This window comes from Rhinatrema bivittatum, chromosome 16 (assembly GCF_901001135.1).
Source record: "Rhinatrema bivittatum chromosome 16, aRhiBiv1.1, whole genome shotgun sequence".
In the NCBI taxonomy this organism is placed as follows: Eukaryota; Metazoa; Chordata; class Amphibia; order Gymnophiona; family Rhinatrematidae; genus Rhinatrema; species Rhinatrema bivittatum.
In genome coordinates, this window is record NC_042630.1 from 4526237 (window position 1) to 4551463 (window position 25227).

General features: G+C 45.2%; 1 protein-coding gene across 1 annotated transcript; it reads left to right on the forward strand.

The window, feature by feature from the left end:
* Window positions 1-2075: 2075 nt before the first annotated feature.
* LOC115078457 (olfactory receptor 1G1-like) lies at window positions 2076-3017 on the forward strand. Its single transcript, XM_029581371.1, has one exon. It carries the CDS (start codon window positions 2076-2078, stop codon window positions 3015-3017), a length of 942 nt encoding a protein of 313 aa, XP_029437231.1.
* Window positions 3018-25227: the final 22210 nt, after the last annotated feature.

Genomic DNA, 25227 nt, shown 5'->3' on the forward strand with positions numbered 1-25227 from the left:
GTCTGGGTAAAAAAATAAGCATGGATGTAGATTGCTTGTTATAGCGGTTACTACCCCGAATCAATTAAGCCTGATACTTCATTTGGAAAGCATATCCAGCGCAGCTCACTGCTTCAAACGGTGTGGGGGGGGATGAAGAAAAGATGATTTATATTCAGACAACAACCAACAAGGACTGAATTGCACAGGCTGGATAAACAAATAAGCATGGGTGTAGCTTGCTTATTGAGGCAGCTACTACCCCTAACCAATTAAGCTAGATACTTCACTTAGATGCTGTTCCAGCACTGCTCTCTACATCAATGGTGGGAGTGGAAGGTAAATAGGACCAAAAAGTTACTAATAAGGGCCAAGAGTAATAGATAAGTATGAGAAGAAAAAAAAAGTGTGAAAGCTTGCTGGGCAGACTGGATGGGCCGTTTGGTCTTCTTCTGCCATCATTTCTATGTTTCTATACCCAGACTGTGCAAATATTGTTTTGGGAGCAGGGTCAGGAGGGGTTTACATGTACATACAAATCTTTGAAAATTCTAAGTCAGACTTGTAAGAGCCGATATTCAGCCACGGAATGGCTCATTAAGTTAGCCAGATATAGCTATCTGCTTAACTTAACGGGGATATTCATTGGTGCAGCAGTGCTGGAAACTATACCTGGCTATCAAAAAGTTAGCCAGATATCCGACTAACTTTAGGAGAGCGCTATGGTGTGACAAGAGTTTGCCTCGTAACTCCAGCCCTCCCACCCACCTCTGGAACACCCCCGACCTATGCGGCTAAATTCAAGCTGCATAACTCATTATAAGGCATGTAATATCGCTACTTAGCCACTTCATTTATCTGTCTAAATGACTTTTTAAATATCGACCTTCTTAAATTTATTCAGCAGGTGTAATTTTATGCAGGTAGCTGTGCTGGATTCATTATCTAAGCAGACTTATACACAGAATTTCACTTGAAAAATTGGTTAAACCTATGCATGATTCTGATGCATGACTTAGGAGGGCTGTTATAAAATTACCCCACAATAACTTCTTTCTGGAATTATCAGCTAAGAACTATTTCTAAGATAGGAACAATAACAATTTCAATTTTAAATTTCTGAACACCAAAACATTGTCGTTAGTCTGCGTCACAATGTTTCACCCACAATCCTACCCTTGTTTGATATATGAATCTATTGTGCAGATATGCTTTCAAAACTGCCTTTAGTAAGAATCTTTTGAAACAACGCAATTCATCTTTGTTTAAGGTCATAGTTCAGATGCAGTGAGGTTATGCATCCAAGATCTAGCAACAACCCAACTCTTCCAAGACCTTAGATAGGGCCACGGCTCAGTTATCCATCCAAGATCTAGCAACAACCCAACTCTTCCAAGACTTAGGGCCACGGCTCAGTTATGCATCCAAGATCTAGCAACAACCCAACTCTTCCAAGACCTTAGATAGGGCCACGGCTCAGTTATCCATCCAAGATCTAGCAACAACCCAACTCTTCCAAGACTTAGGGCCACGGCTCAGTTATGCATCCAAGATCTAGCAACAACCCAACTCTTCCAAGACCTTAGATAGGGCCACGGCTCAGTTATCCATCCAAGATCTAGCAACAACCCAACTCTTCCAAGACTTAGGGCCACGGCTCAGTTATGCATCCAAGATCTAGTGACAACCCAACTCTTCCAAGACCTTAGATAGGGCAATGGTTCAGTTATGCATCACATAACCAAACCTCCAGTCAGGCCCTCTGTGGTTGTACCCTAGGTGAGTTGGGGGGAGGGGAGGAAGGGGCAGGTAAGGAGTTATACACATGGCCATAGTCAAAGGAAAACTATGCAAGTAATTTTGCTTTACTGAAGCAAATCCCATGGGTAAAAAGTAGCATTTTTATGGCTGTCTGCTTTATCTCCTAGTGCCTTAGTATGCATCATCAACTTTGCCACTGCCTGCTCATACGAAGATTTGTGGCTTCAGATCAAGGAGTTTGCCAGGAACATGAGATGTTATGACATACAAGAGACAGCAGTATATATGAGAGGTTCATCTTTGTTATCATTCACAAGATCAATACAATTAAAACAATGGCAAACAGGAATCAGACATCAGTAACAGAATTCATTCTCCTGGGATTCTCCGAACAACCTCTGTTGCAGGGTCTCATCTGTGGGACGGTTCTTCTGATCTACCCAATCTCCATGCTGGGGAACCTTGTGTTTCTGATGTTAATGTCTGCTGACCCTCAGCTCCACAAGCCCATGTACTTCTTCCTCAGCCACCTGTCCGTCTTGGACATCTGCTGTACCTCTCTCACCCTTCCAAAAATGCTGGCCAGCTTCGTACTACAGAGCAATTCCATATCTTTCCATGCATGCATGACCCAACTCTACTTGTTTCTATTTTTCACAGCTACAGAACTTTTTCTTCTCAGCGCCATGGCGTATGACCGCTACGTGGCAATTTGCAACCCTTTGCGCTATTCACTCATCATGAAGAAAAGCGTCTGTGTCCTGCTGGCCACCGGTTCCTGGGTGATTAGCTCCCTGGATGCGTTCTCTGTAGCAGATACAATATCTCAGTTGTCTTACTGTGAGTCTAATGAGATCGACCATTTCTTCTGTGATCTCTCAGCACTGATGAAACTTTCCTGCAGTGACACTCACAGTCCAGAGATTTTGATATTTGTTGAAGGTATTTTGATGGGATGTATCCCCTTCCTGCTAACCCTCATCTCCTACATCTTCATCATCTCTGCTATCCTGAGGATCCGTTGCACGGAGGGGAGACACAAGGCCTTCTCCACCTGCACCTCCCACCTCACCTCTGTTGCTCTATTTTATGGGTCAGTTCTTTGTATAAACATGAGACCGACTTCCATGTACTCACCAGCCCAAGATAAGTTCTTCTCCTTAGTGTACACTGCTGTGATTCCAATGCTAAACCCCATCATTTATAGCCTGAGGAACCGAGAAATAAAAAATACATTGAGAAATGTCAGAGGCAAAATGAGAATGTGGAGAACATAAATGTCACTATTTTGTGACTTTCCTTCTTCTGCGCTAGAGTTTATTTCACTTTTTAACCCGCTGATAATTTAAGTAAAGCATGTACAATTCTTATTTGCATCTGTCTTCAGATGATCATGTTGTGCTCATGCTTTGAGCATCTCAGACTGCAGATGTTCGTGCAACAGACACAAAATGGGGAAAACCCGCCCCATGGCAAATATTGTCATCGCAGGCCAGACAGCAAGGAATACCAACTGCACGGTTAGCAACTGAAATAAAGCAAAGCTCCCAACATTACCGCAGCAAAGATAACTCAGCTCTCATCTGACTTTTCTGAAACCCCCATGGAACAAGGTCAGAAGCAGAATATAAAAGTTGGGTGAAGGGTTTGGGAGGAGGGTGCACAGCAAAGAGAACGAAAGGGACATCAAGAAGAGAGCAGAGCAGGGCAGGGAGGGAGGGAATTCATCTGCATACCAAATATCTGAAATATAGATTCCTTATACAGAGCTGTGTACAATTCCTCTGCCATAATAAAGATTACTCATCACTGGACCAAATGGAGATTAATGAGAAAAATCACTAATAAAGACAATAGTTTGCATTCTGAGACACAAAGGGGGTGATTTTCAAAAGCATTTACAAGTTTAAAACTGAGTTTACAAGAGTAAGTGCACATTACTCCAGGAAGAGGGCTTTTGACTTGCTACAATATTTGCCATTGAATTCTCCATAGGATTTATTCACGTAAGTGCACTTAGAAATTGCTTTAATAGTAGTTAGATTTAGATATGTAAATCGTTTTAAAATTACCCCCCAAAATGTTCTGTCATCTTTCTTTGCCATCCTTATGATTGGCCCACTCTACTTCAAGGACCCTGTCTGAGAGGGACCAGCAAACAAGCCTGTACCAGACCCAGGGTCAGCCTGTGCAATTACTGTGCTGCCTCCTCCCGCTCCAGCAAGAGCCTGTACCAGACCCAGGGTCAGCCTGTGTAATTACTGTGCTGCCTCCTCCCGCTCCAGCAAGAGCCTGTACCAGACCCAGGGTCAGCCTGTGCAAACAATTACTGTGCTGCCTCCTCCCGCTCCAGCAAGAGCCTGTACCAGACCCAGGGTCAGCCTGTGCAATTACTGTGCTGCCTCCTCCCGCTCCAGCAAGAGCCTGTACCAGACCGAGGGTCAGCCTATGCAATTACTGTGCTGCCTCCTCCCGCTCCAGCAAGAGCCTATACCAGACCCAGGGTCAGCCTGTGCAATTACTGTGCTGCCTCCTCCCGCTCCAGCAAGAGCCTGTACCAGACCCAGGGCCAGCCTGTGCAAACAATTACTGTGCTGCCTCCTCCCGCTCCAGCAAGAGCCTGTACCAGACCCAGGGTCAGCCTGTGCAATTACTGTGCTGCCTCCTCCCGCTCCAGCAAGAGCCTGTACCAGACCCAGGGTCAGCCTGTGCAATTACTGTGCTGCCTCCTCCCGCTCCAGCAAGAGCCTGTACCAGACCCAGGGTCAGCCTGTGCAATTACTGTGCTGCCTCCTCCCGCTCCAGCAAGAGCCTGTACCAGACCCAGGGTCAGCCTATGCAATTACTGTGCTGCCTCCTCCCGCTCCAGCAAGAGCCTGTACCAGACCCAGGTTCAGCCTGTGCAATTACTGTGCTGCCTCCTCCCGCTCCAGCAAGAGCCTGTACCAGACCCAGGGTCAGCCTGTGCAAACAATTACTGTGCTGCCTCCTCCCGCTCCAGCAAGAGCCTGTACCAGACCCAGGGCCAGCCTGTGCAAACAATTACTGTGCTGCCTCCTCCCGCTCCAGCAAGAGCCTGTAACCGCTTGTTGTTATCATGTTTTCCACTCGTTCTATGTAACTGTTTGTTTATGCACGTTCTCATAAACGCAATGTTCCCTGTAAACCGATTCGATGTGCAAACGGCAATCGGTATATAAAAGCCTTTAAATAAATAAATAAATGTATGGAAAGACCTCCTAGAGTAGGCGATGGAGGGAACTACGGCAATATAATTCCAAAACGCCTGGGACAGACACCGAGGACCCCCTCTTACAAAGAAGGGAACAATAAGAGAGAGAGAGATCACTGGGGGCCTCTGGCACTGCATCAGGAATTAAATTGGACAGAGACCGCCTGGGCCTTCTCGTCCATGTTCTCTGTTTTGTTTTAATGTTTTATTAACTTCCAAAAGTCATGATTTCAAGAAGAGTGTAAATGCGTTCTGCTTGGGTGCCTCCCATAGTGAAGGACGTGATTACATAAAACGTGCGCCTTTCTGTTGCCTTTCTATGACTCATCTCAAAGGTACTCCTGTCATTTGCACCATTAAATATTCTTGTCTCTGTACTCCGTGTCCTGCAGAGTGTAACTGGAATGGAAAGCACAGGATGTGTTCTCCCTCTAATGATGAGAAGTGATGGGAATTTTCTGTAAAACTCGGGTGATGATTTACACAGAGCAGCTCCAGCAGGAGCCAGGCACAACGTTTACATGAACCAAATAATTGTCAACGTAGCGCAGGAGGTCGGCCAATGCCATGGCAAAGCTTGGCAGCTGTGGCTCCCTCCTACCCTGATCATCCTTTGGAAGGGCTAGAAAGGGGTCAGACCTGGTCTGGGAAGGGAGGGGGGGAGGGGAGTTATGGAGGTACTCAGAGTATGCAGCTGCTTCTTACTATGGGCCAGGGGACTGGGAGATGAGATTTGAGATCGGGGCATGCACCCCATTACCATCTTGCAAGGTAACATGTTTTGTTCTACCATGAGTTTTATGACATAACCCTCTTAGCGTCACATGGCTAATGGCTGATTTAGACAATAGCAGCATCCCGAATACGCGTGCTCTCTTAACGCAGGATCCACCTTTAGCTGGCGTCTGATGAAACAGTACACATGAAATGCCTTTACATCTATGCTCCATCCACTCAGTGAGAAAATACTTAATTCAATAATGGCATTCCATCTTTTAATATTATTATAACAAATGCACTACTTAATTGTATGCATATTGCAAAATTGATAACAACCTACGTATACAATAAAAACTTTCTAACTCACACCTGCCATCACACAGTCACACTTAATTAAAAATGCAAAAATACAAGAATCTAAGATGTTTGAAGATTAGTTTAACTGAATTTCTAAACCATTTCTAAACAATGTCCTCACTGCATCTGTTACTCTTGTACATTTATTCAACATGTTCTTCTGTGATGTGATGCAAACATTTATACAGTGTTCTCATATCACCACTCATCTTGCGATGGTGTCTTTGTGCCATATACTCCTATGAAGGCTGTACTGCAACGTCATTCCTCTACAATGGTCTCCAATGACGACGCATCTATTATATATTATATTTATACAGTGTTCTCATATCACCACTCATCTTGCAATGGTGTCTTTGTGCCATATACTCCTATGAAGGCTGTACTGCAAAGTCATTCCTCTACAAGGGTCTCCCATGACGACTCATCTATTATATATTACATTTATACAGTGTTCTCATATCACCACTCATCTTGCGATGGTATCTTTGTGCCGTATACTCCTATGAAGGCTGTACTGCAACGTCATTCCTCTACAATGGTCTCCAATGACGACGCATCTATTATATATTCTCTTCTATTGTATCATCCGACAAAGAATTCCTTGTTTCGCCCGCTATGAGACGGCTTCTTCAGGGAGATATTCAAACCCATGCCAGTTCCTTCCATAAACCCCTTATTTTCTTAAATGGCGTCCATTACCCGATTCCAACCGTCATACTGTTGTTATAAATGCTAAGCCATCCAACTCGGAAGTCAACGCACAAAGGATCAGCGAGGAGGTAACTGGCAAAGTAGCAAGCAAGACTCATTGAGGACTCCTGGAGGAGGCTAAACTGAGCAGCAGGCGAAAGTGTGACCCTCGTTGTATGGAATACTGTGCCCAAAGAACTCCCAACCCACCTCTCTCACATCTGGAAAACTGAATGTATGCCTTATCTGAGAGTTCAAATTTAGATGCCAGATGAGGGCTCATGTCACAGGGGTGAGGTTAAGTGATCAATGCTGACTTCCAGCACTCGCACCTAAAGTTAGGTGACTCAATGCAAGTGGCAAATATGTTCAGTGCAAACTTCGGGAACCTGGGTAGGCTCTGGGCAAATAGGAAAGGCCCTTTGCATGCACATTGACCTTTACCACAAAGGCCTCTCCAAATAGCAATAAGAGGGTTTTTTTCAGAGAGATAATTCAATAATCGACAAAAAAAAAGTCAATTATGTCCTCCTCTTAATAAAAACGTTTTTGGACATTAATTTTTTTTAATTACTAGGGAGTAATTAGGATTTAAAGTTTTTGAATGTGACTAGAGTTTAATGACTGCTACCATTATGAATGTAAGTCATTCAAGGGTGCACCTGTACTGATCATCATGAGAACTATAGGCATTTCGCATGAATACTCTGACTAGCACTATTAATTATGTCTGCAGCTGTCCAGATACACATAAGGCAGTTCCTGCTCCATCCACCTCATATTCCTGTCAAATAAGAGTGTTTGGGGAGAGCTGCGGTAAAGAATTAAAGCAGTCTCAAAGAGGGGTGATGAAAGGTAAAGGCTATAAGGTCTCTACCCCACTAACAACAGCAGAAAGTAGGGTGAGGGCCTCATAGTATGACACAGCTTTCCCTCATTCCTTTGGACCCCAGGACTTTAACAGCAAACTTACACCAGCTTTGAAACATCAAAAGACCCTCATAAATGAGTAACTGAAGCTTGGAAAAGTTCTTGGAGGAGAAGTCCATTACCTGCTATTAATCAATTATACTTAGGGAATAGCCACTGCTACTAATTGCATCAGTGGCATGGGATCTTCTTAGTGTTTGGGTACTTGCCAGGTTCTTGTGGCCTGGATTGGCCTCTGTTGGAAACAGGATGCTGGGCTTGATGGACCCTTGGTCTGACCCAGCATGGCAATTTCTTATGTTTTCTAGAAGGGGCTGAAACAGTCACTGTTTCCCTAGAGCAACCTTCTGCTAAACAATAAACTTCAAACTAGCTCACAGAGCTGAAGAGCAGACCCATGAAAGGAATATTTTTAGTAAAAATAGTATGGCCATAATTTAAAAAAAAACCCTTTATTCATAAACAAGTGATAAAACATGTTAGGACAAGAAAGGAAGGAAGGCTATAATATATCCTGTAATGAAAGCACATGACCTCAGTTTTAACAGAGCAGTAATCTATAGCATGAGAAAAGCTAGGTCTCTGACATTTGGCGGACCTAGGTATTAAGGGATGTGCATTCCTTGATTAATTCATTTCATTTGTTTTGGTGATATGCTCGTATCTCTTGAATTGATTGTAGGCGTGCAAAACAGATAATATGTGCGTATGTAGACAGCCACCCACATATGTGCATATTATCCATGCCTACTATCCATTTGTGAGATATGCTTGTACCGCTGAAACGAATCGACCAACGAATGCAAATCCCTACTAGCCCTTGCTAAAAACAATGCTTCAGCAGGAAATTCAAGCTGACCATCAAGCTCCACTATGAATCAGGAATCCTGCATGTAAAGATGTTATGATGGAAGGGCTGCTTGAGGTTACCACTGTCTTCATGTAGGTTACCCTGAGGATATCAGAACCTGGAGACTGAAAAAAAAAAAAAGATCCAAACAATGTAAAAATAAAGAAGGCACCTGCTCTGGATGGCATTGATCCAAAAGCTCTTAACAACTATTCACTCGCTGACCCCCTGATCGCAACACGGAACCTTCTGAACGGGCCATCACCCATTTGGAAGGGATGTGCGATGGCCTCTGTTGCCCTCAGAATAATGTTTTCCATAAAGGGACCTGAGCTGTAGAATTTGGTTCTTCAGGATATTAGGACTGGATTGAATTATTTGACGTTTAGGAAAAGGATAAAAGCCTGGTTGTTCCCAGAAAGTGGGGGTTAAAATTGTCAGATATGATTGTTCATCACTCCTCTCTAAGATAAAACGCACATTTTATTTTTATGTATTTTATTATGTTTTTATTGTATTTTATAATGTTTGATTTGTTGTTCACCATTCCGATGAGCTCTTCCTGAGTGTAAAGTATATAAAAGACAGAAATAAATAAATTGCAGCACAGCATCCAGACCATTACGATCCTCTGGCCAGAGCCTACTACACACTCCATCGCCAAAAGCGGCACATCTTGATGAGACCAGAGTATGAGCCTTCTCCCTAGCTGGTCCTCTCCGAAGGAAGTAAGAACCATCAGAGAGCCCAAATTCTTTAAAAGATCTGTAAAAACGTACCTGTTCCAGAAGGCGTATGTGAGATACCCTCTATGTCACCAGAAATAGCTTCCTCTTGGCATTTGCCTGCATCATTATATTATGGTCATATCATTTCCCTTGTCATTTTATATTGACTATGCATGTTTCATCAATCGCTGCCTTAAATGTGGGAAAGGTGGGCAATAAATGTTATGTACTTTAGTTCCTCTTCCTTCTCCTTCTCTGCTTTGTAACCCCCCTTGTACATTATTCCCCCCCCCCCTTCATTCACTTCTCCTTCTGCTCCCCTGTTTCCCCCTCCCTGTTTTTTTGTATTTTCTTTAAGCTCTTTGTAAACCGATATGATATACCTGCGAATACCGGTATAAAAAAAGCTGATAAATAATAAGTAATAAAATAAATAAATAAATAAGTGAAGTCATTGCAAGATACATGTTACATAATAGGATGTCAATAGTAAACCATAAAACCCTCCCAACGATTTAAATCAGACGCTTATGTTAATTATGATTGACATCATCGCACAGTGCTCTGACTTTGTTACTCTGCCTTATATTTAATCATGGGTCAATAGTGACAATAGTCTCACTTGATCTTATTTTTTTTATATTGACTATGCATGTCTCATTGTACGCTGCCTTGAATGTAGGAAGGGCGGGCAATAAATCTTTTAAAATAAATAAGTAAATAAGCGAAGGATTCATGCTACCTAGTAGGATGTGACAGGGTGCTCAGGATGGGAAAAAAGGCACATGTACTTCCCATTCCCAAAACAGGATACACAAGGGTCAACCAGAGAATGGCAGATTAGTGAATAAGTGTAAATCCCAAGGAAATTACTGAGAATCATTAGTAAAAAGGAATGGGTTGCACATCAAAAGTGGAAGAGGAGTGAGTAACAGGAACCAAACTGGGAACAAGAACGCCAGGTCCTGCCTGGCCAACCTTTACTTTCGATTAATAAAAGAGATGGGGAAATGTGGTTCACAAAAGGCATCCAGGGTTTGCTAGCACAGACGTTTGTTCTCAGAGGAAAGATATTTGGAACGAATGGAAATGGTCCATCATAAAATGGAGAAAGAACATTCTGAATAAGACCAGTATTCGGCAGCATATAACCAAGAAATAGCCAAGCTATTATTTTTGATAAATGAGTGGACTCTTATTGTTCTAACAGATATTTACATCTAATTCACATAAGCACATACGATTTGCAATACTGGGTCAGACTAAAGGTCCATCAATCCCAGTATCCTGTTTTCCAGCAGTGGCCAATCCAGATCACAAGAACCTGGCAGGATCCCAAGGCGTAGAGAGATTCCATGCTGTGTCATGGACTGGCAGGCTGGAGTCAGGGAGTACCCCCCAGAGAGGTGGACCAGGGCTGCAGGACAGGACTGGAGATGATCTTCTGCCTAACCAACCCCCCACCCCTGCAGGTGGAACCCTTGGGTTCAATGGGCTGGTAGGACTTGTAGAACATCAGTGCATGGACTGGGAGCTGAGGGTAGGCACAGGCTGGGGCTGGAGGTCAAAGGCAAAGCCTGAGGCAAAAGGACAAGATCTAGGAAACAGATAAGGGACTGGACTGGGCATTGCAAGACAGAACAAGGACTGGACCAAACAGAACAGGAAACAATAGACAGGAAAGCCCAACAAGGCACAAGGCAGGCCTGTAGGCTGTGAGGGAAAGTCTGAAAGCCCAAGTGGCACTGAACATGGCAGGCCTGGGAAGCCAAGGAGCAAGGCCAGAAGGGCCCCAAAAAAGGCAAAATGCCAAAAGAGGCCACAAGGCAAGGCAGAATAACAAGGTAAGGCAGGCCAGATCAGAGAGCCAAGATGACTCAATGAAGAGGCAGTGAGGCACTGGACACGTTGGGTTAAGTAGGGTTGATGCTTGGACACAGTGTAATCATCAAGAAGGTACCTGGCAAGGTAGTGAGCAAGGCTCTCTGAGGACTCCTGACGGAGGAAAGACTGCACAGCAGCCTGAACCTCGGTACAGGAAGACTGCATAGCAGGCAAAACCATGACAAGCTGCTTATCCCAAGGATAAGAAGTGGATTTCTGCAACTCCACCTTAATAATGGTTAATGGACTTTTCCTCCTGGAACTTGTCTAAATCTTTTTTTAAATGCAGCTACACTAAAAGCTTTCACCACATCCTCTGGCAATGAATTCCAGAGCTTAATTATGCATTGAGTAAAAAAAATATTTTCTCTTATTAGTTTTAAATGTATTATCCCGTAACTTCATTGTGTGTCCCCTGGTCTTTGTACTTTTTGAAAGAGTAAACAACTGATTAACATTTACTTGTTCCATTCCACTCATTATTTTATAGACCTCTGTCATATCCCCCCTCAGCTGTCTCTTCTCCAAGCTAAAGAGTCCTAACCTCGTCAGCCTTTCCTCATAGGGGAGCTGTTCCATTCCCTTTATCATTTTGGTCACCCTTTTCTGTACTTTTCTAATTCTGCTATATCTTTCCTGAGATGTGGTGACCAGAACTGCGCACAATACTCAAGATGAGGTCACACTATGAAGCGATACAGAGGATTATGATATGCACTGTTTTATTCTACATTCCTTTCCTAATAATCCCTAGCATTTAAAATACCTTTTTCCAGTTCTGAATTTTATAAGGGTATTTTTGATTTCTCGGTTCCTCAGGCTATAAATGATGGGGTTTAGCATTGGAATCACAGCTGTGTACACTAAGGAGAAGAGCTTGTCCTGGCCTGGTGAGTACATGGAGGATGGTCTCATATAAATAGAGAAAACAGTTGTATATAATATTATGATGGAAGTGAGGTGGGCAGAGCAGGTGGAGAAGGCCTTGTGCCTCCCCTCCATGGAGTGGATCTTCAGGATGGCAGAGATTATGTAGGTGTAGGAGATCAGGGTTAGCAGGAAGGGAATGACCCCTAGAATTGTACCTTCAATGAATATCATAACCTCCAGACTGTGGTTGTCACCGCAGGAAAGTTTCATCAGCGCTGAGGGATCACAGAAGAAATGGTCGATCTCATTAGACTCACAGTAAGACAAGTGAGATATCATCTTTGCTATAGGCAGGATATCCAGAAAGCCAATGAGCCAGGACGCAGCAGCTAGTGGGATATAGAGACTCTTATTCATGACAAGGATGTAATGCAAGGGGTTGCAGATTGCCACATAGCGGTCATAGGCCATGGCAGCTAGGAGGCTGAACTCTGTTGTTGAGAAGCAAAGAAAGAAATAGAGTTGGATCATACATGCCTGGTATGTAATACATTTGCTCTGTGTTAGGAAGTATCCCAGTATTTTCAGGAGGGTGGAGGTGGGTCCGCAGATGTCCAAGACGGACAGGTGGCTGAGGAAGAAGTACATGGGCTTGTGGAGGTGAGGATCAGCACCCATTAACATCAGAAACACAAAGTTCCCCAGCACGGAGATAATATAGATCAGGAGAACCGTCCCACAGATGAGACCCTGCAGCAGAGGGTGGTCGGAGAATCCCAAGAGGATGAATTCTGTCACTGACGTCTGATTTCTCATCACTGCTGGATCAATTTTCTTGACCTTGTATAATAAGAGAGAACCAATAGAGGTTAAATAATCCTCCTGGACTTTACAGTTGGGCAGACTATCAAAACTTGCCCCCTTAGTATTTTTATCAATGATTTGCAGGAGGAAATGCACAGCAATATTGACATTCTTGCAGATAACACATACAGCTCATTTGATCAATTCAGAGCAGGTTTCCCAGATTTTAGATAATTTAGGATTTCTATATTTTCAGCAAATAGGCAAGCAGCTATCAGATGAGATATAATGTGCACAGTGTAGGAAGGTGAAGTATATTTTGAACAGGGCAATCCTTTTTAACACCAACCAGGAAAAAGACCTGGGGATGCAAGTTGATAACCTGGAAAATGTGTGTGCGGAGCCAACAGGGTGCCCACTGGCTTGCATTAAATGGAGGGGTAGAAGCAAGGAAGAGGAATATCATCCTGCCCTTCTGCAAGGCATTTCTCAGACCACATTTATTGCACGAGATTCAGTGCTGGGCCCTCTTCAGGAAACGTTTTGCAGGAGAAGATTCCTTTCAATATCAGACTAAATAGTTTTACAGTGAAACTGGACACATCCTTGCAGGATAAAGGCGTTGGCGTGCCTGATGATAGGGTGCAGGGGACTCAGGTTTACTGAGGGGGAGAGGAGGGGAGCAGGGAGCGAGGTTAGGCAATGAGAAGACAGAACTGGATGGACGTCTGAGCATCTCTCAGCCAAGCTGACCAAGGATGGGAGAAGAGCCACAGAGACCCCAGTGACTAAAACTGAGGCACAGGGAGATAAAGGGACTCATCCCACGATCGCACACAGGAAAGCAGGGATTCGTACTGAGAGAGTACAAGATAAAATGTCTCATGGCCACAGGAAGGGGGATGAAATGTAAGAGAGTGAAAAATGCATGCGATCTGCGAATACCCAAAACGGACAAGGCGACACCTGGAGATATGAAATAAAACCCCTCCAAGCCTTTCTCTGGTCCCAGCTCTAGATTTATTCAATAAAATAATTCATAAATATTTGTATAAAACTGGGTTTCCTCAACAAGAAAATAATTCTTGCCTTGGCTGAAGCGACGCTGTGATCCCTTTCGCTGGGCTAAACCTCAGCTGCTGCTCACAAACGTCTTCCTTGGCTTCTGATGCTCAGGTTGCTTGGCCCCAGTGCATGCTGGCACTTGTAGTTCCTTGCCTAAGAAAGAGCAGATCTACTTTACCTCCTTGGGTGCTCTTTCAATATCAGGAAGATGAATTACAAGAACTTTTAGATAATAATATACCTTAGATTTAAAAAAATGGGGATAAAGCCAGGAATGGCTCAGCCTGTCCTGCACATCAAAAGCCCTCTGGGGACCTTGCAGTCATAATTTGATGTCAGGAATCACAGTGAGAGGTTCCTCTTTATTAAATAAACAAAGTGAACCAGGATAGATACCAAAAGCATTGAAAGTTTTGTGAAACACTTGCAGGAGCTCAGCGCTTAGGGGGACCCTGAGAGCTCCCGACTTCACCAGATGGCTGCGGGCATCGGCTCACACTCGAGGGATCATGGCCAGCAGGAAATGCAAAGGGAAATTAAGGTTTGCAACAAGGGCTAAAACTATAAACTCTCTCAGATGAAAGACCAAATGGTAGAAGAGAAACCCCTTGGAGAGAAAGGAAGTGGAAGCAGGGAGCTGCTGCACTTCATGGCCTGGCAGCCCTGCCTCTGTAATAATCACAAGAGCAGCAGCAGCAGAGATGTACTTACTGCAGTCTGCAGGTCCTCGCTGTCTCTGAGCGTGAGGGCTGGTGGGGAGGTATAGAGCAGGCAGAGCACCGGCCTCACCTTCCCCTACATTTAATAACCAGAGATGTACTTACCGCAGTCTGCAGGTCCTCGCTGTCTCTGAGCTATAAAGCAGGCAGAGCACCGGCCTCACCTTTCCCTACATTTAATAACCAGAGCTGTAGCAGAGATGTACTTACCGCAGTCTGCAGGTCCTCGCTGTCTCTGAGCTATAAAGCAGGCAGAGCACCGGCCTCACCTTCCCCTACATTTAAATCTTAAGAGCTAAGGACTGGATGCTCATTACCTGATGCCGTCTCCCCTGGTGTTTCCTCTCCACTCTGGCTCTGTCATTTTGGAACATTTATTTATGTGCAATTGTTGTAAAGTTCTGCCTTGCTCCAGTGGGGATCAGGGCACGTGAAGCCCACGCACCTAATCTTTCAGAAACTTTCCAACAAATCAGTGCTGGAATGTTTTACAGACACCACTCTCTGAAATTAGCAGCACAGAAGAATAAATGCCAGAGAGCAAAGGAAAAACACAGCCTGCCTCTCACACTCCATTTTCCCTGTGCAGTACACGGACGTGCAGAGATAATGCAGAGGTCTCGTTTCTTTCTTTTGTGCTTTGCTTTCTCTACAGATGGGACAGGTTTATGAGGAGAGCTTTCCACTCACAGTGTGTGTGAGAGTTAGTAAGGGCGGGACAGTACCCTGATGACTCTGCAATCAAATGATTGATTCTTTTCATTTTGAAGTTTCTGAAGGCAGAGCCTTGAAGCCTTATTACAAGTTGCTGTGTCCAACTTTGCAGCATCAAAATAAGTCATGACATGCGTAGATCTGAAAATCTATTGAAAAGCTCCTGGGGTAGGATAATCAAGTTTTAGGAGAATTCAGTAAGCAAAATCCTCAATCTAGCAAAGTTCTCCATTGACTCTGCCAAACTGGAGGCTTGCAGGCCCAAAATCTGGCCTGCTACTGTCGTCCCCTCCAGGAATGTGCAAACTGCTCACTTGTAAAATAGTAAGATTACCTTCAGTTCCCTTCACTGCTTGCCATATAACTTCAAGGGAAGTTATCCATGGTGTGCCAATATTTTACGGTTACATAGTTCAGTAATATACTCTAAATGAGAGATGGGTTGGGGTTACTATTTATATGATTTTGAGATAATCATATATGTGTATACTGTTTCAATTTAATATTTAATAATGGGTAACAAATAATAAAATTGTCAATTTTCCGTTTGTTGGTGACTTTCAGCTGTATGTATTGTTAGTCATCGCTCTCATTGTGAAATGAAAGAGACACTCAGCAATCTCGTTGCGCAACCCTGGGATATGCTTCACTCATGCTACGATGTTTGGCTATAAACACCTAAGGACCATTACCCTCAACAACTTGGGCACTTTATGGACTGGCAGTTAACACTCTGGATGACAGCCAGGTTATCACACCAGAATGTCACCCTTTGGTTAGCCATTTGCTGACCCCATATGTACAGAGCAACGACTATTGAAAGCAGTTCCAGAATGGTGATATTTGATGTGATTCCCAAGCACGACTGCCCTGCTGCCCATGCCTCTGCACACCATGATCCCTGCCAGTACAGGACAACCCCATGCCATTTGCAGCATCTGAAAAGAGCTATAGGTCGGACATAGACACCAGTGGGGATAGCCACACCAGTAAGCCATTACAATTTGCCAGGAAAAGCTCCCACACCCTTAAATCTTCATGGAGCACTTGAGTAATCCTGAAACAGTGGTGTTTCTTACTGATCGTCAAGGATGCCAAGAAGGTGCACCCCCATTGGAATGACCCTGCACACAAAAACGCCAGACTTCCAGTGAGGGACCGGGTAAATGCTAAGGCCACCTTGCACCTCTGAAGGGTGATGTGAATCAGGACAAACACCTATATCTTTTTGTTTGGGAGTCTCGATATCATTTCAGAAGAATCCTGTGGCCAGCAGGACACTGAATTTGCAAACCATTTTTTGAAAACCAAGGAACAAGTCTCGGCACCCATCAGGTTGCAAGGACCAATGAATAAGAAGTCATCTAAATAACGCATCACACTATCCAGACCAGTGCAACGGGACAGTTCCCAATGTAGGAAGGTGCTGAAGGCCTCAAAGTACGCACATGAAGTTGAGCATCCCATGGCCATGCACTTATCAAAATAATAGGCACCTTCGAAAATGAAGCCCAGCAAAGGGAAGCTGTCTGGGTGCATGGATTCAATGTCGGCCCTAGCCATAAGGGCCCCTTTTCTGCAGTCTCTGAGCAGGTCGAGGGCCCTGTGAAAAGATGCATATTACACAGTGCACACGTCCTGCAGGATAAAGTCATTGACTGCCCGCCCAGTCGGATAAGAGAGGTTGTGTATCAACCTGAATTTACCCGACTCTGTTTTGGGAACTACAGCTGGGAACAGACCCAGACCCAATTCAGTGACCAACTTTTCCTTTACTATCTGCACAAACCGCGTGGCAGATGGGGCATTTGGACAGCGCCAGAATTAAAAGACCCTTCCTATGGTATTCTAAAATCACCGCTGAAGCCCTCTTTCAAGGCAGTGGCCACACTCAGATTGGTACCACCTCAAACTCCTCGCCAGCTCATGCCACTGGATTGGGGACCTCTCGAACGCACTACTGTCCTTTACCAAAATGGGCCTTCCTTGTGGCGGGGTGACTGGCTTCACAGGTGGTACAGATATGTTTGTATCTTGAGACATGCATCCCCCCTTTGTCGTACCACGAACATGTCTTGGCGGTAGCATTAGTTGAGCGTCCTGCCCTGTAAGTCACCTTTTCGGGGCTTCTGAAAGGAGCGGCTGCCTCACAGCACTGCTAGCCATCATGTGGGTGAGCCAATGTTCCACATCGTGGGCGCCCCAGGACACGCTGGGGAGCGTCAGACATTCTCATCATAAGAGAGTCAGGCAACTCCTTCCTACTTAGAGTGAGCGCTGACAATTGTGTCAAGGTGCAACCACATTGCCAAGTGCTGCAAAGGATCTGCCCTGCCAGATGGGCAAAGGAACATACCCATTCGTTAATGTTCCTTGCAATCCTCCTGTTACCAGCCGGGGGCTCGTGCAGCCTCTGCCTTTCCTAGGATTCTCCCCTTTCTGAATGCGCCATCGCAAATGTCTGGTAGCATCCAAGGTGGGCAAACCTGAGCTTGCATCCAGCATGGGGTCTGTGCCTTCTGCGACTGAGGAGTCCTGAGAAGCCGAGGATGACGAAGAGAAACTCCGAGTGCCAAACAGATCAGAACGGCCGGCGTGTCTGCGGCCTCCCTGCTTATGTTTGCACCCAGCAACCTTGGGGCTCTCAGGGACAGGTGAATCTGCCTCGCTATTTTCAATACAACCGCATTACCAATCTGATCTCTTCCCCCAACCAAAGACACAGCCATGCTAAACTCACCCTCTGGCGCTTGCGTATGCTTGCAGGGCCTGCTGGCACATCCACTCCGGATGAAGACCCCAGGGCTGCTGATGACCCCCGATGCTAGTACTGGCAAGGGGTCCGGTAAGAGGGCACTGGCTGGCCCTGGGGTGACAGGAACTGAGGGGCAGGCTCATCCCCCGGGTGACTGAGGGACAAAAGATGTGTCCACCATGTGGTTTTGCAAAGCTTATCCCCGGGGGAATGCAGGAGATATGGCAACCCCTTCCCCCCAACCGATGACCACGTCCCTTGCTTGCAGCATCCCGAATTTCCACCCCTGGGGATGATAGGCAGGATAGGAAGACGCAGCACCTGTGCAAGCCCAGGCCAGCTATCCTGCGAGCACAGCCACTGCTTGCATGGATAGGGAGGACTAGGGTAGGTGGGAATAGGGTGGCTGCCTGGATGGATTCCTCCCACCAGATACCACCCATTCCCAGGCAATATGAAATGTCCGTGGTGGGACTGGGCATAGTCCACTGCAGGTTCACCTCTGACCGGCTAGAGGCCCAGCTCCTGGGGCCTAGGACTGTGGTCACCCCCTGCAGAATTTCCATCACCGCTGTGCCCCTGTCCAGCTCCCCCCCCCCCCCCCTGCACTGCTGGTGTCAAGCTGTGTCGTCCCCCCCCCCCCCCCCCCCCAGAGGTCGGGTCAGCTACAGAGCACCCTGGCTACCTCTGCCATGTGAGCCGTGTGCCCACCCCTCCCTTCTCAGTCTCAGGGGACCCCACTAGGCAGCGCATTTGCTGATTCATCAGTGGGCGGTGCTGCACCCGAGGCATGGCGGGCTGACGTGGTTACAAGGCATGGCAATCGGGCCCATGCCAGGAGAGTGAAACTGACGGACCCGGAGCCGGATAGATCAGTCCTGCCTATGGAACTGGCTTTCTAAATTTTTTTTTTTTGGAGCTGGAGACTTGGGAATTAATCCTAATTTGCCTGTAACTAATCGGAAGGTGGACCTCACTGCCAGCACGAGAGCCGCAGCACAGAGACGCAATGGAGAGTGAGCTGCAGCAGGGGGGGGAGCGGGAACAAAAGGGGCAGCTTGCCAGCCAGATCCCAGAGTCAGACTCCCCTGCACCGGCTGGTCACTCCCCGGCCCACCCTCCCAGGGTTTGAGGCACCCAACGGGTGCAGGAATCACCACAGGGCACTCCCCCAGCCACCTGGTTCCCGCCTCACATTGGCACCCCTAGGCAACCTGGCATGGCTCTCTCCTGATCCACCCAGCGGCCGGCTTGATGGCCACACAAGCACTGCGACAGCCTTCCCCATCCGGGTAACACGCAGGAGCGCTAATGCCACCCTGGCTCTGAATATCAGCGCCACCATTGTGCTACCACACGCTGCCTCCATGGCTTGGTAAGATCCCCTGCTCCTCCCTTCCAGCTCTGGACCCAGCACCGCGCATGGGCCCCGTCGCTGCATCTTTATCTCTACAGCGCCGTTGTTCCTCGGCCCCCTATGCATGAGGAGACTGAATACAGAGCAGAGATCCGAAGATAAATCTCAAGGGAAGAAACAGCAAATCCCTGAGAGACTCAAACTCTGAAAGTAGCACAGAGAGCTCTAGAGAGAACGTAGGGAAGGAAATTTATAAATGAAATAAAAATCTGGTAAGAAAAAAACAGAATAAAATTAAAGAACAAATACTCTTGTTTGGGGATCAGGGAAAAGATCTTTGCAATAAAATCATGGGAGGACCTGCATTCTCACAAGACTGCAACATTCATGGAGTTTTATTTTTTATCGTTAGGTCAATATTTCAAATCTATTTCAGTGTCCCAGTGACCGAAGGCGGTTGACACTTGAATGATATTTGCTGAGCCACAAGATACGAGCCCGTGGTCTCAGGTTTGCTCCCTGTGTCCCTCTAACATCACCATCATGGTTGAGCTGTCATTGGTAGCCTTACCGGCACACAAAAGAGAGATAACAACAATTAATGGTAGGGTGACTGAATTGTGCCCTCAGCCTTCAGTCATGGCTGAGCTGCATTTTGCAGGATAGTACTTGAAAAGTTGGCCAGAAATCTGCCCAATGGAGCCTTCAAATGCCAGTACAAACTCTCCAACACATATCTCACAATGACCAATCAAGAAAAGGCAGGCAACATTTTAATGGTTGTAAGTAATTTTAATTCTTCTGCAGACATTTCTACCAAATCTCTCGGCAATTCTTCTGTCTGAATTTTTTATGCTGCTTCTTACATCTTTGTTCCTCAGACTATAAATGATGGGGTTTAACATGGAAATCAGAGCCGTGTACAGTAAGGAGAAGAGCTTGTCTCTGACTGGTGAATATACGGAAGCTGGTTTCATATAAACACAGAAAAGGGTCCCATAGTATAGAACGACAGAGGTGAGGTGGGAGGTGCAGGTGGAGAAGGCTTTGCGTCTTCCCTCTGTGCAACGGATCTTCAGGATGGAGGAGATGATGAAGATGTAGGAGATGAGGGTTAGCATGAAAGGGATGAATGCTACAGTTGAACCTTCAGAAAATATCACAATTTCTAGGTTGTGGATGTCGCTGCAGGAAAGTTTCATAAGAGCTGAGGGGTCACAGAAGAAATGATTGATTTCATTAGATACACAAAAGGAGAATTGAGAGATGATCTGTGGTAGAGGCAACCCAGCCAGAAATCCAGCAATCCATGAAGCGGTGGCTAGCAAACTACAGATTGTTTTATTCATGATAAGTGCATAACGCAAGGGGTCACAGATTGCCACGTAACGGTCATAGGCCATGATGGCAAGAAGGTTGCATTCTGTACTTGTGAAAACCAGAAAGAAGTAGAGTTGGGTCATACATGCGTTGAACAAAATGGATTTGCTGTGTGTTAAGAAGTTGGCCAGCATTTTTGGGAGTGTGACAGAAGGGTAGCAGATGTCCACTATGGACAGGTGGCTGAGGAAGAAGTACATGGGCTTGTGGAGGTGAGGGTCAGCAGACATTAACATCAGAAACATGAAGTTCCCCAGCATGGAGATCAGGTAGATCAGAAGAACCGTCCCACAGATGAGACCCTGCAGCAGAGGGTGGTCGGAGAATCCCAAGAGGATGAATTCTGTCACTGACGTCTGATTCCTCTCTCCCATTGGTTCGGTATTCTTGATCTTTTTGGGATTATAATAGAAAGAGGAAAGAGGTGAAAAGAATAGGAAGATACTTCAGGATGTGGATATATCATGCCACAGTCACATTAATTCAGAGAATCCATTTTAAGTCAGATCCTGCTTTGGAATGCATCCATTCCAGAGATCACAGAGAGAGAACTGAAGCACTATTATTGGGCTCTAACCCACAAAAGGTCAGGGAATACAATTGAAAAAGGCAAACATTGTAATGTTAATTTACTACAGAAGAGTAGGAATGGTCAGGACTGGCACAGGGTCATAAATGGAATTACATGAGACACTGGCAGAACCAGGATTATAACTGAGTCACAGGGAGAAAAGTGACTTCCCTGAGATTAGAAATGATTAGAAATTCCCTGGATTAGAAATGAGACACAGAGAGATAAAGTGACTCCAATAAGGTAACAAACAGACAGAGACAGAACCAGGATTAGAACTTAGGCACAGGGAGAAGAAGTGACTTCCCGGGGATTAGAAATGATTAGACATTCCCTGGATTAGAAATGAGACACAGAGAGATAAAGTGACTCCAATAAGGTAACAAACAGACAGAGACAGAACCAGGATTAGAACTTAGGCACAGGGAGAAGAAGTGACTTCCCGGGGATTAGAAATGATTAGAAATTCCCTGGATTAGAAATGAGACACAGAGAGATAAAGTGACTCCAATAAGGTAACAAACAGACAGAGACAGAACCAGGATTAGAACTGAGGCACAGGGAGAAGAAGTGACTTCCCGGGGATTAAAAATGATTAGACATTCCCTGGATTACAAATGAGACACAGAGAGATAAAGTGACTCCAATAAGGTAACAAACAGACAGAGACAGAACCAGGATTAGAACTGAGGCACAGGGAGAAGAAGTGACTTCCCTGAGATTAGAAATGATTAGACATTCCCTGGATTAGAAATGAGACACAGAGAGATAAAGTGACTCCAATATTATGACACAAAAAAAAAGAGAAAACCAGTGAAATAAACAAAAAGGACAGCAGGATCTGGGTAAATTCACAGAATCCCTTTATATCAGATCCCAGCTCAGAGATCATGGGACGAGCTGAAGCCATCTTATTACTACTGCTTTCTACAGCACTAGCAAACCCAACGTACAGTACTGCTACATGGAGCTTACTAAATAGTAAAGGCAAAATAGACTCAGTGAGGAGTATATTTATTGGAGAGAAGTGTTTAAGATTTAAAAGCAGCCTCAAAAAGCTCAGTTTTTAGTCTGGACGAGTATAGCCAGAGAAGGAGCATGACACATCGACTCGAGAAGTCTCTTCCAGACATACAGCGCAGCAGATTGGAAAGCACCTGTCTGCAGCTGGAGGTGGAATAGAAGGGCATAGAAAAGAACAGCCTAACTGATAAATGGAGGTCATGAGAAAAGATGCAGAAGATAGGGAATGGGGAGCTGCAGAGAGAATGCGTTTTTAGGGGATTAGGAAAAGCAGGAACTGTATGCAGAAGCAGAGAGGAAGCCAATGTAGTATCTGTAAATAACATACATTGGAGTTATGGGTCATAGTAGTGTCATGCAGCCGAGATTGCAGTGGAGAACGATGGCTTAATAGGAGATCCACAAAGTTCAAACTGCAGTAGTATATGTGGGAAGTGATAGGATAGTGGATGAGCATTTTGGTAGCACGCTTACAGAGTAAAGGAGGGACTATAGCAATGCAGAGAGGAAGGAAGATGCATTTTAACAGAGTTTTGGATGCGCATATGCAGAAGGAAAGAGATTCATCAAAGATGACATCAACATTTCAGGCCAAGCTAACAGAGAGGATGAGAGAGCTATTTAAGTACTTTTCCAAGTAAGCAGTGGCTAACCACAGCCGGAGAGCCAGGTAAGTCGGTACTCATACAGCTAAGTGATCCTGACATTTCTTTTCTCAATAATGCTGGAAACTTGAATCCATCTCTGTCCATGAGTTAAGTTTCCAGTGCTAAGAAAACGCAGGTTATTGCCAGAGTATCTCTCTGCACCAGGGAGAACTACTTAATGCAGTAAATCTATTCATTTTACGCTCCGTGCAACTCTTATTTTTACTATGTTAGCCTGTTTTTACCTGATTTAAAGCATTATTCATGATTGTTTGATCAGTTGGGAAAACAGTTACAGTCCCTGGACCAGAGCTTAGGGGGAACCGGAGAGCTGCAGACTTTGTCAAATGTTGCCAGCCACTCACTTGTACTTTGAGGATCATGGGCAGCATAAAACACAAACAGATCTCCGGTTCTCAGAAAATTAAGCTTTGCAGCCGAGGAATGAAACTTCGCAGGCAGAGGTGCGCCAAAAACTTCCCAAAGAAGTCTTGGGCAGAGAGGCGGTGGAAGCACCACTGACTCCTCGTGTATTAGAGCTTCTCCCCCCATTCCCATCATAAGCAGAGGTACTTACTGCCGCTGTGGGCCTGGCAGTCTCCACATCCACGCTGTCTCTGAAGCTGGCAGTGTGAGGTGAGAGTCTGTGTGTATGTACGTGCCTGGGGGGGTGCCCGCTTCTCCAGCTCACAGGGCACTGACCTCTGACTGTCTTCATCTGATTTTCCCCTGAATTTAAATCTTGACGGCTGAGGCTCTGATGCACTAGAGATTTGCTGATTACCTGATGTCATCTCTCTTGGTGTTTCTTCCTCACTATTTGATTTGGAAAGTTTCTTTGCAATAGTTGCAAACTTCTGCCTGATTCTAGTAGGGAACAGAGCAAATGACGTCAGTTTATCTTATCTCCCAGAAACTTTCCAACCAATCTGTGCTGGACTGCTCCACAAACATTATATTCCATGAAATCATCCACACAGTGTGCTGCGGCAGCCAAAAAGCAAACAGAAGGTTCAGGAATTATTAGGAAAGGAATAAAGTGAGGAATGTGGTAATGCCCCTGTATGGCTCCATGGTGCAGCTGCATGTAAAGTACTCTGTGCAGTTTTGGTCACCAAATCTAAAAAATATATAACGGAACTGGAAAAGGGTCATAGAAAGGCGAGCAAAATGATAAAGGGAATGCAAAGGTTTTCCTAATAGGAAAGACTAATGAGGCGAGGGCTGTTCAGCTTGGAGAAGACACGGCTGAGAAGGGGATATGATAGGGGTCTATAAAATAATCAGTGGAGTTGAACAGATAAATGCGAATCAGTTATTTTCTCTTTCATTTAAAACGAAAGAAAACACTTTTCCACTCAATGCATAATTAAGCTCTGGAGTTCACTGCCAGAGGATGTGATTAAGGCAGTTAGTATAGCTGGGTTTTAAAAAGGCTTGGACAAGTTCCTGGAGGAAAAGTCCATCAGCTGCTATTAACCAGGTACACAGTCACTACTTATCCCTGGGCGTTAGCAGCATGGGATCTATGTGTTGTTTGTGACCTGAATTGACCACTGTTGGAAACAGGACACTGGGCTTGATGGACCCTTGGTCTGATCCAATATAGAAATTCTCATATAAGAATAATGCCAGGCTGCCGATCAACTGCAGCAAAGGAACACCACAGCTTGCCTTTCATAGTCCATTTTCCATGTGCTGGTTTGAATTTCCAGCAGTCACATGCGGAGACGTCATAAAGGCCTCGTTTCCTTCCGTGCACAGCGTCTCTCTACAGATGAGGCAGGCAATACGAGGACGGCTTTCCACGCTTACTGTGAATGTGGAACAGCATCAGCACTGCGCAATCAAATCACTGATTATTTTTAATTCTATGCTTCTTTTTTTAAATTGTATTTGGATTTCAGTGAATTAAACTTGAAACAGCCAGAAAGAAAGGAAACCACAAATTCTTACACAGAAATTTTGAAGAAGTAGACAACTTATCATCAAAAATAGCAATCATAAGAACATGCCATACTGGTTAAGACCAAGGATCCATCAAGCCCAGCATCCTGTTTCCAACAGTGGCCAATCCAGGCCATAAGAACCTGGCAAGTACCCAAAAACTAAGGGCGTTATTTTCTAAGGACTTATCGCGTGCGTTAGGGCCTTATCGCACGCCAAAAGGGCCTTTTCACAGTGGTAA